This window comes from Phyllostomus hastatus, unplaced genomic scaffold (assembly GCF_019186645.2).
Source record: "Phyllostomus hastatus isolate PE091 unplaced genomic scaffold, TTU_PhHast_1.1 phas_scaffold_585, whole genome shotgun sequence".
Taxonomy (NCBI): Eukaryota; Metazoa; Chordata; class Mammalia; order Chiroptera; family Phyllostomidae; genus Phyllostomus; species Phyllostomus hastatus.
Window position 1 is genome coordinate 307204 of NW_025334037.1, and position 17765 is coordinate 324968.

The following is a 17765-nucleotide window of genomic DNA, read 5'->3' on the forward strand; positions in this document are numbered from 1 at the left end:
TCCTTCCCAGGAGGGGGAAACCCCAAAGTTGAGAACTCCTACCCCGAGATCCTTGGCCTTTCCAAGCCCTTCCCATGAATGAGGCCATGGGCCACACAAATACAACTTAGAAACACAGCCTCTTCCAAGTACCCACAAGAGCCTGGCCATCCTCAGGCAGAGCTTGAAGAAGTAGACTGGCTTCATTAGCCCTGGGCTCTCTTCTGTGACCAGAATGAAAACAGTCCCTGGGGAAGGACAAGCGAGTGGCCTGATGGTGGGGGTAGCCTGTCCATACAGCCTTCTCTGTGAGGTGTGGGACCCAAGGAGCCCCCACTTGTTAAAATGCTGCTCAGTGATACTTTCCCAGTGCTAGTCCCGGTGCTCGGTGCTGTGGCTGCAGCCGAGACAAGGGAGCGCATCTGCTGCCCTGGGTGAGCCTGGCTCGGCCGGTGGACTGAAAACACCCTGGGTGTCTGCCTGTGTGGCTCTCTTCTGGCCTGAGCTGAGTGCCTGCCAGCTTGCCTGTCTGTCCCAGCCTCTCTCTGCCTACATACCTGTCTACGTGTGTGTCCATCTCTCCTGCCTGCCAGCCCATGTATCTGGTGGTGTGTCTCCTGGCTGCTCTGTCTGACTCTCCAGAGTCATCACGAGCAGTCCTGTGTCCACTGGAGGGAGCTGGCCTGTCCCAGGTCGCCCTGAGCATGAATCTTCACCATGACGAGCTCTGTTTGTCTTCCTGGCTTTCTCTCTCTTCTTCTCGGGCACAGGCTGTGTCCGATGCATGATTCATCCTCGGGCCTGGTGCTGACAGCGCAGGGCTGAGACAGGGTGGATTAAGGTTTGCTGACTGAGTGAACGAAAGCCTCCAGTCCACTCAGGCTGTTACAGGGGAGCAGGACTGTCCTCCGTCACCCAGGGAAGCAGAAAGCTGGACCCCAGGTCAGGCCCAGGCTGCAGGGAGGAGACAGCAAACACTGCCCACTGCCCTGAAAGCCAAGAGGGGTTTCAGAATGGTGCTTCCGTGGTAGGCTGCTCAGGGTTTGGGGTCCTGCTGAGGAGGAGGAGGAGGAGGTCAGAACTAGATTACTGTCCAGGCAGAGAGAGGGGTCTTGGTGGGTGGATGTAACGGAAGAACCCAAGGAAGGCGGGGCTCCATCTTGCCTCTTCATCTGGAGGGCCTGCTCGGAATCAGGGTATATGCTCTGCCAGGTGAAGGAGAGGGCACCCCAGTTCCCACTTCTGGCTGTGGGGTGCTTGGGGGGCTCCCTTCTCTCCAGTTTCTTCCCCCTAAAGCCCACCTGGAGAGCCCCATGCCGTGCTCTGTGTCCCTCCCCCGTCCCCCCAAGGGCCAAGGGAGAGCCTGCCCACTCCCGAGCGGAGGACAGGGGCAGTCATGTGATCATCGCAGAGTAGCCTCCCCGGAAACATTCATAAGTTTAATCCACGCCAGTAATAAAATCGCATTACATTTCTCATAAAATAAATGTTCCCATTTATATACAGTAGACAGAATGTACAGGCCCCGCCTGGCCCCAGGAGGGTCACACACAGACGGGCAGCATGGAGGGAGGGCCGTCCCTCCCACGGAGGACGGAGTTCTCATCGACGGGAGAGCGGCTGGCCGGCCAGGCGGGCGGGCGGGCAGTCGGGCGGACAGCCCTGGAGGCCAGGCGCCGGGTATTACTGCACCTGCGAGTCAAAGGTGCCATTGAGCTGCCCCTCCTCATAGTCCATCTGACACAAGATCATGTTGTTCTTCAGGAAGAATTTGTCTCCCACACAAAATCTGGAAAACCAAGCAGGAGAGAGAGAGCATGGAGGGGTCCCCATGGGCGGTGAGAGCTCCAGACGGGGAGGAGGACGCGTGGGGCTGGAGGTCCAGGGGGCTTGCTCCTTGGACTTTCCAGAGGGGGCCCCAAAATTCCCTGGGTCTGCCCAGCCCTCTGCCAGGCCCCGGGACAGTCTACCATACAGGACAGACAGACAAGCCTGGGCCACTGGGGGGTGGGGTTAGTGGGAAGGTGTAGGAGTAACCTCTCCCTGTCCCAGAGAGGGAGAGAGAGAGAACAAAGAAATGGGGAAAGACCCAGGGAGGAGAGAGGCAGCAAGAGGTAGAGATGGAAAGGAGGAAGGGATAAAATGGTTGATTTTTTCCACACCTCTGTCCCCTCTCCAATTTAAGAGGACGGCTCAGTGAAGGGCAATTTCTTTAAACAAAACCTGTGGGCTTCCTGGAACATCCTTCCAGGAGGAGGTGATCCAGTCCCACCATCTTTCCTCCTACCCAAAGAAGGCTCTGTTTTGCCCTCCCTCTACCCAGTCTTCCTTAAGTACTGGAGGATTCAGCCCTTCCCTCAAAGACATCTCCAGGGTGGCTGAGCCTTTAGTGGGACCCCAGGGTCACAGGCCTAGTCCCAGCAGATCCCAGTTCAACCACCAGGTGGCGATGCAACTTCACAGAGCCCTCCTAGCAGCAGGTCTGGCCAGAGCCCCAGCCAAGCCAGCTGTCCCTGAGGCTCCCTCCGGGAATACTTATATAAACTGCTCCCTGACCTGCGGACTCCTGAGAAAAGGGCCTGCCTTGGGAGCCTTGGTCCCCAGCCGGGAGGGCTCTGGCTTTGCAGGTCCCTGGGGCTTCCCACCGGGCTGGGGCACTGAGCAGGAGCCAAAAGACCGGGAAGGAGGCTGGGCTGGAACTATAATAGACTCACAAGAGAAGGGTCTGCAATGAGGGGCTGTTCCCTGAGGGGATCTCACCCACCAGGCCCGGGAACCCCTTCTTTCTGGAATATATGTGCACACGGTACCCTCACAGGGCACAGGGCACGTGCACAGGACCCTTGTACATGCACATTTAAAACAGGTCTCTTCCTCCACACACCCACTCTTCATGCACACAGAGCACACACATACCCCATTTGCAGACAGACAACTAGAATTATGTACATATTCCATCATGTGCATATATCCATGTGGACATGGACATTTAAAAACACATGTGTGTGCCCCAACTAGTGTGGCTGAGTGGGTTGGGTACCAGCCTGAGAGACAAAGGGTCGCCGATTGGATTCCCAGTCAGAACACATGCCTGGGTTGTGGGCTAGGTCCCCAGTAGAGGGCGTGTGAAAGGCAACCAATTGATGTATCTCTCACACATCAATGTTTCTCTCCCTCTTCTTCTCCCTCCCTTCTCTCTAAAAATAAGATCTTTAAGAGACACACACGCATGTATGCACACGACACACTGTGCATGCACAGTAAGCTCATGCATGCTCCCATCCATTACATTCACACAGAAATGTGTCCCACAAACATGTACATATAGTACTGGTGCACACACATTTGACTACAAGGCTCAGGCTTACATGGAACACACATATGTACACACATGCTCAGGACAGCGTGCACATGGCAGCCACATGCACACACAGAACCCGCATTTGCATGCAGGCCTCCACAGGAGTTCAGGTGGGATCAAGTGAGGGGGTTGAGTCTCCTACCAGACTAGCACTCACCTCTGGTTGCAGAGCTGGCAGGCGAAGCAGTCGAGGTGGTACACATTGTCCCGGGCCCGCATCACCATCTCGAAGGCTGGGATCAGCTTGCTGCAGGCGGCGCAGTTTCCCGTGGTGCCAAAGAGCCTGCAGAGGGAAGGGTGCAGAGGGCTCAGGAGCGGCCAGAGATCTTGGGAGAGGGCGGCCAGGGCATTGCCTCCACCCATGGCTCCACTTGTCTCCCTAAATTCTAAGAGATCAGGTTTCAGAGAAATTGGCACATGGACTCAGGGAGGGGGATGTGGGACTCCAGGTCAGCTAACACTGCCTGTCCCTGGGCTGGGATGACAAGGCCTCCTCCCAGGCTCTCACGGAGGTCCCTCAAGCCCCAGGGGGCACCAGAATACTGGACTGGACCATGAGCAGGACTTCAGAGTCACACAAGCCAGAATATAGAGGCAGTTGGCCAATCATGGGCTGCGTGTCCTCAGGCAAGCCACCGAGTCTCTCTGAGCCTCATGTACTTCAACTGTAAAACAGGGACTGAAATACAACCTTCACATGCTTGTGAAAGCTTCTGTAAATGCTCAGTCACAGCCCCTGTATTGTAGCAAACACCTACCCAGTGCTTACTATGTACCAGGCCCTGTTCTAGGGGCTTTACAAAGATCAACTCATTTAATCTCGACAACAACCCTATGAGGAGGTCTTTTTCAGCTACCAACTCAACTCTGTGACTTGCGTAAGGCCCGTTTTCCTTTCCCTGGAGCCCAGTCCGTCCTTCTTTAAAATGGGGATGCTGGACTAGATAATCCTGTTCAAAGGTGTTTCTACAACGAGACTGATGTCAACGGGAAGTTCTAAGGACTTCTGGCACAACACCTCTTTGAGACAGACAACCCTTCTCTTAGCAGCTGGTTGCAAAGTTCTGGGGGCAGGGAGCTGATACTCTCCCCATGCAGGCCAGTCCTTGGCTGGGCATTTCAATGGTCTGAGCCAGCCAGGCTCCTCCTCGATTCTTTTCTGCACACTGGCAGAGAAAGCCCCAAGTGAGACAAGGGGGCTGAGAGGCAGGCGGAAGGCCCCTCTAATCCCTGATTTGTCCAGCTCGAGCTCCGGCGTCTGCAGGCAAGTCTGGCTCCATTATTCATCAGTCCGAACTGCCTGGTAGCTCAGATTAGGGCAGACAAAGGCTGGGCCACAGCATCTGCCTGCCAAGAGGGGCCAATCTTGCCCCCAGTCCATGAGCAAGCTGCAGAGGGGGCAGGCTCTGGAGAGCCATTTTCTGGGGCTGAGCAGCTCAAAGAAGCCCCACCCCCATTCTGGACCACTGGCCTACCTGGCCCCAAAGTCATTCTGTGGCCTCTGCCAGAACCCAGGAAAATACCTTCAGGTTCCAGGGGCTGGCAGGGCTCAGGATGCTTGTGGGCGCTTCAGCCCTGCTGACAAGCCCTTCCTGCACTGAGGCCTACATCTCCAGGGCCTGTGGACCCATCAGATGGGCTGCCACCTCCTCTGACCCAGGGGTGCAGCCCCCAGCCAACGGCCTAAACCTCCAGGTTCAGATGCCCTGTTCAGGTCATTGAGGGGCAAATCCCCAGGAGCTCCTTTCTAAACCCCTCCTCCTGGCCTCAGCCTCCCTCTTCTGGGCCCAGCCAGGAGCACTGAGTCACAGGCCCTGGTTCACTGCATCTCTAAAAAACAAAAAACAAAAAAACAACTCCTGCAAAAGGCAAACGTTAAAAGAGAAGATACAGGCAGGTAAATCTTAAGCTCTTCGGGTTGATAAGCCCACCCCACAACATACCCACACCTGAGTGGAGGGGCCCCAAGAATCCCTTGCCCCGACCCATTAATTAACAAGTTAGGCCTTTTCCCTCCCGCAAGGCCCAGACACCACCCAGCAGCCTGTGTGGGAGCCAAATGCAGGTGCTGGGTCTCAGCCAAGGCCCTTGCTCTGTGGCCTCCTTCCAGCCCTGCTGATGTCATGGATGGCCTACGGGAGGGTCAACTGGGGGAGACAGCCCCAGGGAATAGGATCCAGACTGAGGGGGAGGGTAGTAGGGGAGCTCTGATGAATGTCAAGCAGGAAGTTATTCTTTTTGCCACTTCACAGAGGGGTAAACTGAGGCTCAGAGCTAGTTCAAACCCAGGTCTTTCAGCTTTGACATCAGCAATCCTTCTCCAGGGTCTGGCTGCCTGCCAGGATCCTCAGGCATCAGGGCATCAAATCCCAGGACCCTCCTAGAAAGGCGGGGGGATCTGGGCCCTGGGGAGAGGGGGGAAGGGGGTCCCAGGGCAGTCAGAGCTTTTCCACCTGCCACAAAGCCCCTCTGAGACACCCTCTCTCAGACCCAAGGACAGGGTGGGTCAGAAGCCCCTGACAAAGGTGGGGCAGGACCAGGCTGGTGCCCTCGGGAAGCTCCTCTCCATGTCCGTGGTTACGGACGCTTGCCCGGAACCTGTGCTGGTGGCCACTGAGTCCCAGGAGTTGAAGACATGGCCCTGCCCTGGGGGGCTCCATGGGTGTCCTGGGGAGCAGGGCAAGGTCAGGGGCAGCACAGTCCAGGACGAGCACACACTTGGGCTGTGCACTCCGGGTACTGGGTCTGTAGTTGGGGCAGGACCATGCTGGGCCCCGGAGGATGGGGGCTCTCTGAGCAGAAGGACCAGGTGGCAGGAGGTGGCCCACCTCAGGTAGTCTCGGCGGCACAGGATGAGGTTGGCCTTGGTGTAGAGGGTGGAGCCCACCTCGCCCAGGCGGCAGTCGCAGCAGGCGCACTTGAGGCAGTCCTCGTGCCAGTACTTATCCAGAGCCTTCAGTAGGTAGCGGTCCTTGATCTTGCGGTTGCAGCCAGCACAGCCCTTCTGCTTCCCTTTGGGCTGGACAGACAGCATCGGTACGCCTGCGGAGGGACAGACAAGAGACAGAAGGACACGGGTGGGCCCTGTGTCTCTGTGCCCTCTGAGAATGAGAGCCCTCGGCTTCTCCCTGCCGTGCCCCCTCCAGGATCGGGGTTCCCAGGTGCCCTCTTTTTTTTCACCAGCACCCTCCTCCCCAGTCTTGGGTCCTGTCCTTCAGGCTGTGTGGCACAGCCTGTTCCCCTGCCCTGTGAAGGTCCATCCACAGGCTCCAGGCACCGGGGGAGCCCCACATCTGCTCTGCTGCAGGACCACATGGGTGGCCCGGAGGCCTGGCCCCCCTTAGTTGTTCCCTGCCATGCAACACTGCCCCCCCTCCCCAGCCCGAGCTACAGGAGGCCCGAGCCTCCTCATGCAGCCGCCGTCCCATTGGCTCTTTCTGCAGGTCCAAGGATGAAATCTCCTAACAGGCAGGGGGTCCACTAGAACTCCCACATCTTTTTGCCACCTTGAGACTTCCACACACAGCATGTGTGTTTATTCCTCTTAAGCCAAAAAGTCAGGCTACAGCCTCTTGGTTTATTCATGTAGAGCTGAGGAGGTATCACAAAGAAAATAAGATGCCCTTGTGACAGTCCCAGCAGTGGGGCCCAGGGGAGGGAGGGGGGAGGGGGAGCAGGAGCTCGGGAGGCAGGTGTGTGCTGGAGGCAGCTGGGCCAGGCCCAGGTGGGGCTCTCCTCAGCAATGCTCCCAACTGGAGTCATGCTCCCTACCTGCCCTGGCCTGAGGGAGGACAGGTTCCCAGCCTCTGGATCTTGGCTCTTCCCAAAGATCTCTGAGTCCCTGGCCCCCTCCCAGGACCCAGAAAGCTTCTCAATATATAAGAAAGAGCCAAGTACAAGGGGCTGGATCTGAGCCTGGCATTCACCGAGGTAGAGGCAGACCTCCCCACAGGCGAGCGTGCGCATCACTCAAACCCCATACACGCGGGCACAAGGAATGACCACAGGGAGGGCCAGTTGAAGAGGAGATGGGGACAGATGACAAGTGTCATCCGGGAACTTGAACATCTACATGGAGCCCTGAGGCTGGAGTGTGCTGAAGACTAGGCTTGGTGAGGAGTGCAGGGAGTCTCAGACCCCCAACCTGGGGTGGGGGTGGAGGTGCCTGTGAGCATCTCATGAAGGGGATGGGGCGGGGGGAAGGGGTGAGGATGAAGGTATTGACTCTGGAGAGAATAGCTTACCCCTTCCTGCCTCCCTGGCTTTTCAACCTGCTCATGAACTCTGCCCTCCTCTTGGCCCCATCCTCTCCAAGGGATCCCTGCACTCTCCAGGGCTCTGGGTTCAGCTCCCATCACCTGGCATCCTTCCTCTTGCCCCACTCCCACTGCCGGCAGCCCAGCGTCTGAGCTGCTTCCTCAGGCTTCCGAGGAGAGCCACAGCCTCCATGGGGCCTCGGGCTCAAAATCCATGGGTGTCAGATTGGATGGGCCTTCAGATTTCTTCTAGAAAATGGTCGCATTCTACAGATGGGGAAACTGAGGCTCAGACAGTCTAAGGGGTTAGTGTAGACCACTAATTAAGCTGGCCACAGGAGCCCTTCCCTCCTCCTGAGCTTTCTCAGCCTCATCGTCCTCTGACTTCTCTGGGAGAGGTGGTGGCCCTTGGGCCCAGGGGGCCCTCCCGAGCCCAGAAGCAGCAGGACAGGCGAGGGCAGGGAGGAGGTACCGCAGGCTGCTGTGGGCTCTCTGCTCCCTCCATCCTCCGGTCCCCGCAGGGCTGTCTGTTAGCTGGGAAGTTCACTGCCTAATTTCCTTAATGCAGCTCTAAAGGTTAATTGGTCTGAGAGAGCGATGAGGCTCAGAGTGACTGTCCTCAGGCCCGCCTGTGTCTCTTCTGGCAGGGCTCAGCCCAGTCGTGGCTCTGAGGGACCCATGGACTTCGCCTTGGGACCAGGCACCCAGAGAGCTAAGGGGGACCTGAGGGGCTCCTTTCAAGGCCTGGCCTACAGGTATGCCCGAATGGAGGGGTTAAGAAAGCTGGACGTGGGATTGCCTGGCAGTCTCAGGACAGCATTATTTTTCTCTGTCACCCACAGAGGGAGCATCCAGCCGGCATAACTACCAGTTTGCAAAAGCTCGGGCCAGGCCTCTGGTGTAGAGCCCAGGGCTGATTTCCACGTACTTACCTGGGCTGGCTGTATTTGTGCTCTCCTGGTAGGGGTGGGGCGAGTGGCTGGAATATCCATCCATCTAAGGGGATACACCCAGTTCACTAAACTATACCTGAAAATGATGTAGGATCTCTCAACACTAGGAGTGTCTGCCCTCTCCATCTTCCTCTGGCTTGGATCCTGGACAGAATGCCTGGCCCCCGAGCCTGCAGGGCTGTGAACTACAGCAGTGGCCAGCACCTCCATCACTGGTGGGACCTGACACCTAGAGGACCCAGGGAGGCCAGGAGGAGCAAGGCCACAAGCTCCCCCAGGCCCCCACCTCCCACCTATGCCCATGCTGGGCCTAGCACATACCAGGTTCTTGGTAGGGCTTGGGCACCCTACTCTAGGGTGTTGGACTCCACTTCCTAGGCCCTGGAGAACTCTTAAGGAGCCATGCAGCTTCTGCCAGAAGTCCGCCGAGACAAGGAACACCAGGGCCAGCCTGGCTGAGGAGGTCTCAGAGCATCTGGGGACCTTGAGCTTTCTCTGCCTGAAAAGGCTGAGGTCCTGGGAGAATTCTGACTCGCCCTCCCTTCTTTGTGATGCCCCATGCTGGGCTGGGTCCCACTGGGCTAATCCAGGAGATTGAAAACACTCCTGGAAAGGTAAGGAGGCACCTCTGGGCTCCTGCTCCCCAGGGGGTCCAGGCTCCCCCTCTCCGCACTGCCTCCTCAGCAACAGCCCCCCCCCAACCCTGGCCTGCCAGTTGGCCCTGCACACACCTCTTCCCTCCCCACTTCCCTGCCAGGCTCTCGGAGCTGAGCCTCGGGCCATGCACTTTCCATTAAGGAGATAGCATCCCTTTGCTGAAGTCCATTTGGGATCCATTTTAGTGTTATCTAAAAATCAAATCTACATGGTAATCCTTTTAATGTACTCCTGACTTTAGAAAAAAAAAGCAGGTTTGCGCTCCTTCAGGAAAGGTTTTAGAGCATTACCCAGTAATTACTACTCACCATGAAAACACTGACATTTTACGATGGGTGACGCTTGCACCTCCCCGTACACACCGGCACACGCCCAGGCCCACCCGGGGACTCGGCAAAGTCAACCGCTTCACTCAGCCACTGGGTGCCCCTCGAATCTCAGGGCATGGAGGGGACATCTGAGGGGAGACAGGCCAAACGCCTGGCCCACCACTACCCTGGGCAGGCAGGCAGGGGAAGGAGGCAGCCTCCCAGGCTGACTCATCCAGCTGCCAGACACCTACCCTCAGCTCTTTAATCTGGGGAAAAGCCAGACAGTCCAGGTGACCGGGAGGGACTGCCAGAGGTCATTCAGCCCTTCCTGCACCCTCCTCTTCACATGGCCTCCCCAGGTGGTCTGCCAGCCCGACCCACATCATCCACAGTCCCTGCCCGCCCATTCCAGGCCAGGCCGCCTTTCAGATGCTGCAGGTGGGCTGCTCCAAACTGCCGAGCACCGAGCCCGTTGGCTCCTGATCCTGCCAGGGCCTCCGGCTTGGCTAGGAGGCTGAGCAGGCTGTGGAGCACTCTCGCCCCCTCCCAGTGAGCTCCTCCGAGGCCTGTCTCCCTACCCAGAATGCACAGCCTGCCCAGCCCTAGGTCACTCCAGGCCTGCCCTGTGGCTCCCCTGCCTGCGGCCATTACCAACTCTGCCTGGCATTTGAGGCCCCCTCCCACATACCAGCATGTCCTACTTGGCACTGTTGGATCTGCTCCCTGCAGAATCCTGGAATACCATCCCTCTCCACCAGGCAAATGGATCTTGTCTGCTTCTGTCCCAGGGCCCTCATTGCGCTACTGCCCCAGGACGCAGTGCCTGGTCCTGCCCATCAAAGGTCAGAGTCCACAGTGGTGTTGAGGCAAAGAGCACACACCTAGAACTCAGAGCCTACTTTCCAGTCCGGGAACTGCCCCAAGTAGGGGGGAGGGCCTGGAGCAAATCCCGGCACCTTTCTGACCCGCCTCTGTGCAATGGCAGCAGTGACGGTCTCCTTCCGCGCGGACTGTGGTGAGGCCGGAACGCAGTTACGCACAGGAGGCCAGGCACAGAGCCCGGCATCCCGGCGGGAACCGGCAGTGTCACTGACGCGCCCTCCAGGTCACCTGCCTTCCCTGCTCTGTCACTTGTTTTCTTTTTGTCTTGACAGAATTCCCAACTTGCAGAAAAGTTGCAAGAGTAGAAAGAATTCCTATATATTCTTCATCCAGGTTCTCTAAATACAAACATCTTACATATTTACTTTCTATCTATCTATAATATTTTTCCTGACTCATGGGAGAGGTGGCTTTGGGGATGGAGCCCTATACCCTTTAACACTTTGGTGTCATTTCCCCAAAGCGAGGACATTCTCTCAAGCGATCAGAGCACAGTCACCAAACCCAGGAAACTATCACGGACGTAACACTATTATCTAATCTACAGACCGTATTCAGATTTCAGCAATGCTCCCAGATATCTTTTATGGCAAGATACAGTTCTGGATCACGTATTGCATTCCATTGTCAAGTTTCATCTACTCAAATCTGGAAGGATTCCTGAGCCTTTGTGCTTCGAGACACTGACGTTTTTGAAGACCAGTTATTTTATGAGATATCTTTCAGTCTGGGTTTATCTGTCATCTTTGATTGTATGACTTTAGCTCCTCTGTGCCTCAGTGTTCTTTGTTATACAACGAGAAGGGAAACACGGCTCATCTCATGCAGTTACCACGAGGAGTAAAGGAGTTCACGTACGTCTTTAGGACTAACTGGACCTAGCGGGGGAAAGTTGGCTCTCATTAGTGTCATCTACCTCATTCACGGGAAGGATGACCTTAGTCACAGCTCCATCTCAGGCCCCTAAAATCATGCTAGACTCTTATTTTGAGGAGAGCAAACTGACATGAATGTGTCACTGGGGTAAAAGTCACACAGGCACCAGCTAGAGTCCAGCAGAGCCCAAAGGACAGTCCTGTGGTCACTGCAAACATTTGGGAGGAAGTCAGCCCCATCAATCTGATAGGGGGTTCCGTGTACAGTCAGGTGGGAGGGGTTGTCATGGCAGCTCAGAGAGTGCTGGCTCAGGGCAGGTCCCTCTGGCTGCTCTGGAGCAAGGCCTGGGGGCACAGGCAGGTGTGACCTTGAAGTTTCTCATCGTCTCTCCTTGTGCCTCAGTACTGGCTCCACACCCATGCCCACACGGTGCAACACAGTTGCTCAGCACAGCTCTGGGGCTTCCCTTTCTCACTATGGCTGCCCGCCTGTCGGTGGGAACAGGCAGGGACCCTGGGCTGGGGTTCCCCAGGGCTAAGAGCAGCCTGCAGGGAACACTGGTGGGACAATGAGCAATGCTCAACTTCTAAGCGCTTCACTCACAACTGCCTCATGAGGTAGAAACCATTATTATTCCCATTTAACAACAGGAAAACAGAGGCACAAGAAAGGTTACAACTTGTCATGGGGGACACAGTTAGTATGGAACAAAGCTGGGATTTGAACCCCAGCAGTCTGTGCTCAGGGCCCAAGGACGAGACCCATCGGCTGCACTGCCAGCCTGGGTGTTGCAACCCTCTGAGGTGCTGCAGACCCAGGTGGGAGGCATTACAGAGATTAGGAAACCCGGAAGGTACACAGGTGCAGGACACACATTCAATACACACAGCAGCACACACAAGTGTGTGCCTGCAATGACACACATGTGCACTCTGTCCGAGAGGGGCGGGACTGTGTCTGTGTGCTCTCCCCACGACAAGTGGATCCCAGTGCCTGGCTCAGTGCTAAGTACAGTAGCTGCTCACTAAGTTGCATAAAAAATGCATATGCATCCATGCCAGTCATACATACATGCTTGGGTGAGCTTGTGTAAATATACACACATATGTACAAGCAGTCACATACACCTTTATTGCCTTTTGAAAAACTACATTTCCAAAAAGTGGAACATAGCTGGAAATCAAGCTCCAATTTGAACAAAAGGCCTCAATACCACCTCTCCAAGGAAACGGAAGAAAGGGGGTCCCTGAGGTTTCACCCGTGTGGACTCATCATCCAGAAAGTCCCACTACGGTCACACCCACTTCTGCTGCCGTGGGGGGGGCGTGGCCTGCGGCCTTCAGGAACCTGGGTCCCTACCACCTGCGAGGTGTTTGTACCCACTTGGGTCTGGAACTGCAGAGTAGAGTCCAAAATGGAGCCAGCCAGCGCCCCCTCCTTGGCATCAATCCCGTTTAATAAGGAAATTTGAAAGTGTAATCTAATTCTGCAGAATCTCTTTAAATCTCATTTTCTCAGAAGTAACTTCATTTCCCATGGACACATCCAGCCTTGTGAGAAGGCCTCCATTTCACACCAGTTTTATCTCCACAATTTCTCGTCTCGCTGCACTCCTATCCCAGGGCCGTGCCACGCGGCAGGCGAGGCCTGAGCTAATAGCATTTCCTACTCATTTGGAATCAAAAGCCAACGAGAACAACTGTTGAAACGCGCGGCTACAGCCACCTAGAGCATGCTCACTGCCGCCCCTCTGCGCACCCATTTGCAGGTGGCTCGCTTATTGGGTTAGATGAGGGAGAGAGGCAGGGTCCCTGCGGCCTTCGACTCCCTGCTGGGGCAGTGAGGGAGGCAGACAGAGGTTGGCAGGCTCTGCTCACGGGATGGCGGTCAGCTCAGTGGTAGGACTGGCCCCTTTCCCTCAGGGGCAGCCCCTGAAGGGGATGGGAGACAAGAGGCGGGCAGTGGAGATACTGAGACTGCGGGCCCTGCAGACGGATGGCCTCAGCTCGAATTCCACCGCTTCCCAGCCCTACCTCAATTTACTCACCTGCTAAATGAGCACAGCCTACTTCAAAGGATTATTCTGAGGATTAAATTATATCATGAACAGGAAGTCCTTATAACATGCTTGACATGGTAACTTTATAAAATCAGCAGAGAAAACTTATGTGTTCTATATTTCATGACCCACCAGCTCTATTCCTGGCTATATGCCCAAAGAAAGGAGAGCTTATATCCACCAAAGGAGATATACGAGGATATTCATAGCGATTGTCTTCATAATAATTCCCAACTGAGAACAACACAAATGTCCATCAACAGTAAAATGGGCAATAAATTATGGTATATTTGTATAATAAAATAGCCCACAGCAATGAAAAAAAATGGGCCATGACACACATGGCTGTATGGATGAATCAGACAGCGTAATGTTGAATGAAAGGAGCCAGAGGCAAAAAGGCACATATTGTGTAATTCTATATACGTAATCCCCAAACAGACAAAAACTATCTCCAGCAGTACATGTAGAATAGCTGGGCTGTACTATCACCTGGCGGGAGGTGTGCGGAAGCCTGCTGAGCTACTGGAAGTGTCCCCGTCTTGCCCTGGGCAGTGTTTAAGTGGATGCACGCACGTGTAAAAATTCACCAGATTGAACACTTGAGACATGCAATTTACTGCATGTATTTTATACCTCAATTTAAAAAGAAAAACAAGCTAAGATGGAGACCTCTCAGTCAGGACGTTTTTCCTCAGAAAACCCACCCCTTCCTCAGCATCTCACTGAATCTTCCTATTAAATCCCAGGTACTAAATGATTACCCCCACTCAATGGACGAGGAAGCAAAGGGCCTGGGAGGTCCAGGCCATTCCCCAAGGTCACGCAGCTGCAAGGGTGCAGGGCAGGGGTTGCAGCCCCAGCCTGCTGAACTCCAGAGCTCAGGTTCTCACCCAGCACACACCCATGGCCTCCCTGTCCAGCCTGGGTGAGGAGAGCTCCCTGGGGGCAGCATCTGGGTGCTCCTGTGCCGCCTGGATGCCAGATGACGCTTGGGGGGGGCGGGCGGGGCGGCGGCAGGGACATGCATAGAGCAGGGCCTGGGGTGAGACCAGGAGGAACTATGGACCAGGCAGGACACTCTGCATACTCGGGTGGGTCACAGGTTGTTTCTGCTCATCTGTGGGTCCTTTGAAAGCTATGGCTGCTGTGGGAACCTTAAACGGACATCTGGGCTAGGTCAAATAGGAGATATGGACCAGAAACTATGGCTGGGAAGGCACAGGGGCTGGGAAGGAGCAGGAGGGCTGTGTAGAGGCAGACCTAAGATGTTTGCATTGTGGCCTTGACAGGGACCAAGAAGCCTTGAAATGGCACATGTCCTCAAGGGAGAGGGTCGAGCTGTGAGGGGAGAGCTGGGGGCTCCAGACCCATAGCCACCATGGTGGGCGTACCCTCAACCAACAGCCAGGGGCTTGAGAGCCAATGAGGGAACGGCGAGGGGAGAGGTCCCGAGAGGGGCTGGCTCAGGGTAAGACGTTTAAAAACAGCCCAGCCACGCTCGCCTTCTCTAAAGCCCCCAGGCCGTCCTGGTCTCCGCAGACCACCGCAGTAGGGGAGGCTGGAGGAAGCATTGCCCACTCGGGTCCCCGCACATCTGCAGCCACTGTAGCCTGATAATCACATGATAATACCCCTATTAAATGCCTACTATGTGCCATGGCTGAGGTCTGGGAAAAGCACACAACCTGCCGGGGGTCAAACCTGCAGGGGCCCAAGGGGCTTCAGACCCAGGCTGCTGGCCTCAGCCCCTCTCTGCTCTCTCTCAGGGCCAGAAGCAGCACTGTATCATTCTTTTCCTGAGCCACCGGGACAGTGAACTTCTGCTTGGGCCCAGTCTTGATCCTGCCAACAGAAGGCGGCTCTGAAGCCCCCTTGCAGGGATCCATCAGTCAGGGTGGGCTCCTGGCCCCAGTACCTCCAGGGGAGCCACCCCTGTGCAGGACTATGAAGCGGCAGGTGTCTCTGCAGCGTGTTTTGGTGGAGGCAAACCTTCTTAGGAACGGAGTGTCCTAAAGCCTGAATGCACAGTGACCTTCCAGCATCTGTAGATCATGGGGCTGAGGAGCTTCCACACACCTTATGCTCGGGGAAGCCGGACCCAGCACAGCCCTGGGTCAGGCAGTCGGGGGCCCAGTTGAGAGCTTACAGGGCCCTGGCCAATGTGCCGAGACACTGGAGCAGTGATGGATGGAACAGGCAGGTACACACAGTCTTCTCAGCCCTTGGGTGAGGGGAGCTTAAACCTCAGAATCGACATGTGCTCTTTGGAGCTTGTCACTGCAAATAATGCTTGAATTACTTGTGTAGTTATCTGAGAGGGGGTGGGCATTTTCTTCCAACTCTCTGGTGGTCTCTGTGAAGCCCCAGCTATATCTCAAAAGCAATAGGCCCACAGTAGGACTTCAGGCCACCTACTCAAAACCTGGGCCCTGAAGTCTCACCCAGGCTTCCCTCCGCTGCACTAACACCACCATCCGCCCAGGCACTCAGGCCGGAAACTCGAGTAACCCTCAGATCTTTCATCACACTCGTCCCCCTTCCCCACTGACTCCCGTTCTCCGTCCCAGCTGCTTCTCTTCACTTCCAAAGCTACTGCCACCTCTCACCACATTACCAGCATCGCTCCCCGCCAGACTCTTGTGTCTAGTATCCACATCCCTTCTCCACACAGCCACTGGAGAAATCCTTCCAAACAAAGTAGGTCATGTTGCTGCTCAACTTGAAACCCTTCTATAACTGCCAGTGGTCTGAGAATAACATCCACACTCTTCATCAAGCCCAGGATATCCTCATGTGGTCCTACCCCTGCCTCCCTCTCTCACACTGTGCTCCAGCCACATTGAAGATCTCCCTACTGCCACAGGGCTTTGCACGTGCTGTTTTCCCTTTCATAAAACACCCTTCTACCTCTTCATGTGACTGGCTCCTTCTCATCTTTGAGCTTCAGCTTAAATGTCATTTCCTCAGAAAGGCCTTTCTTGACCTACTTATTTCCTTATTTAATTGATTCCCTGGTCATTTCCTTTTGAGTTTTTATCACAATTTGTAATTGCTTTACTTTTCTGTGATTTTACTTACTGAAAATGATTGGTCTCTTTCCTAAGACTGTAAGCCCAGTAAAGGCCTGTTTAGGGGCTCTGTCTGTCTTGTTCACCATTGTGTCCCCAGCACGGAGCCCCATAGCTCACCTTTTAACCAGCAGTTCAGTGAATGCATGAAGAGACCCATATTCCTGTCAAGAGCCTGCTGGCCAGAGTGGGCTGATGCAGAGAGGCAGGCTCCCCAGGGATAAGGGCCTTAGTCAGGCTTGTTGCTGCCTGTCGCTACAGCCCCCAAGGCACCTGCAGCTTTATGGCCCTAGCAAAGCAATGTCTAGGTCTTACCTGCCACAATCTGGACTTGTGAGAGGCCCACCCCAGGGCTCCAACTGAGACAAGACAGCTCTTGTGAGGATATGAAATGTCTACCCCTTAGATAAAGAGAAAGCAATCCTGTCCCTCAGCCCCCGCAGACCTGGGAAGAAGGAAGCTCCCTCCATACCTCCCAGTGCATATGACTACTCCGCCCAACCCTCAGGGCATGGGGCCTGGAGCCTGAGCTCAGCCATCTATGTGACCTCGGCAGCTCCATCTTCCCCTCTGCATCTGTGGCCTAGGCACCCTCCTCCTTCCCAACACAGACCTAACCTTCTCAACTTCCACCTGGGGGTCCTCTTGGCTTCCAGATACGACCACTTTTCTGGCCTAGTCTAAGCTCTGGGGGCCCAGTGGAGAAAAAAGTCCCTGAAATTTGCCACAGAAAAACCCCAGGCCCAAGCTTTTCTCTACATGTAGCCTCTACCAAGCCCCATTCCACCCTGGGCTGCTGCAGCCAGCCCCAGGTCCCTTGACAGGATGCTGCCTGGAGCTGCACAGCTGTGGGTACCATCAGGGAAGTGTCTGGAAGGTACATTCCTCAGACAGCAACTCAGCTGCTCCCTGGGCACCCACACAGCCCACATCACCCATCTAATGAAACAGGGCTCTCAAGAGGCCTGCAATCTCCGCGGAGGAGGAGGACGGCACGGACTCTCAGACGAGTCTCAATTTCACAGCATCAGGGACGTGAGCACCAAGGCGCTGAACCAGAAAACGAGAGTCTGGCAGGAGCAGCAGACACACCGTGAGCGCCAGGGGATCTGAGATTAGGGCCCTTCAAAATCAATTTTGAATTCAAACTTTTAAATGTGTTCTCCAGACGCAAAGAAGGGACCCTCCAGGCAGGCTCGGCCCAACCCGCTGCTAGGTCCTTCTTCTTCCATGAAGCAGCCCAGGCCCACCCGCTGGCCACTGAGAAGGAAACTCTGGACCCCGCCCCAGGAGCTGCAGGGAAGAAGCAAGGGGATAGGAGCCCCTTGGGCTCCTGCTGACACAGCACTACCTCCGGGAT

General features: G+C 55.5%; 1 protein-coding gene across 2 annotated transcripts in view; it reads right to left on the reverse strand.

Moving 5' to 3' along the window:
- Positions 1–1434: 1434 nt before the first annotated feature.
- Positions 1435–17765, reverse strand: part of LMO1 (LIM domain only 1) — a 35776-nt gene continuing 19445 nt past the window's right edge. For both annotated transcript variants that reach the window (XM_045825574.1, XM_045825575.1), the window contains exons 3-5: positions 6169–6382; positions 3498–3623; positions 1435–1768 (exon numbers count right to left, since the gene is read on the reverse strand). In XM_045825574.1, coding sequence (XP_045681530.1) covers positions 1663–1768; positions 3498–3623; positions 6169–6382 — 446 coding nt within the window. In that variant the 3' untranslated portion in view covers positions 1435–1662. The remainder of the gene's footprint in view (positions 1769–3497; positions 3624–6168; positions 6383–17765) is intronic.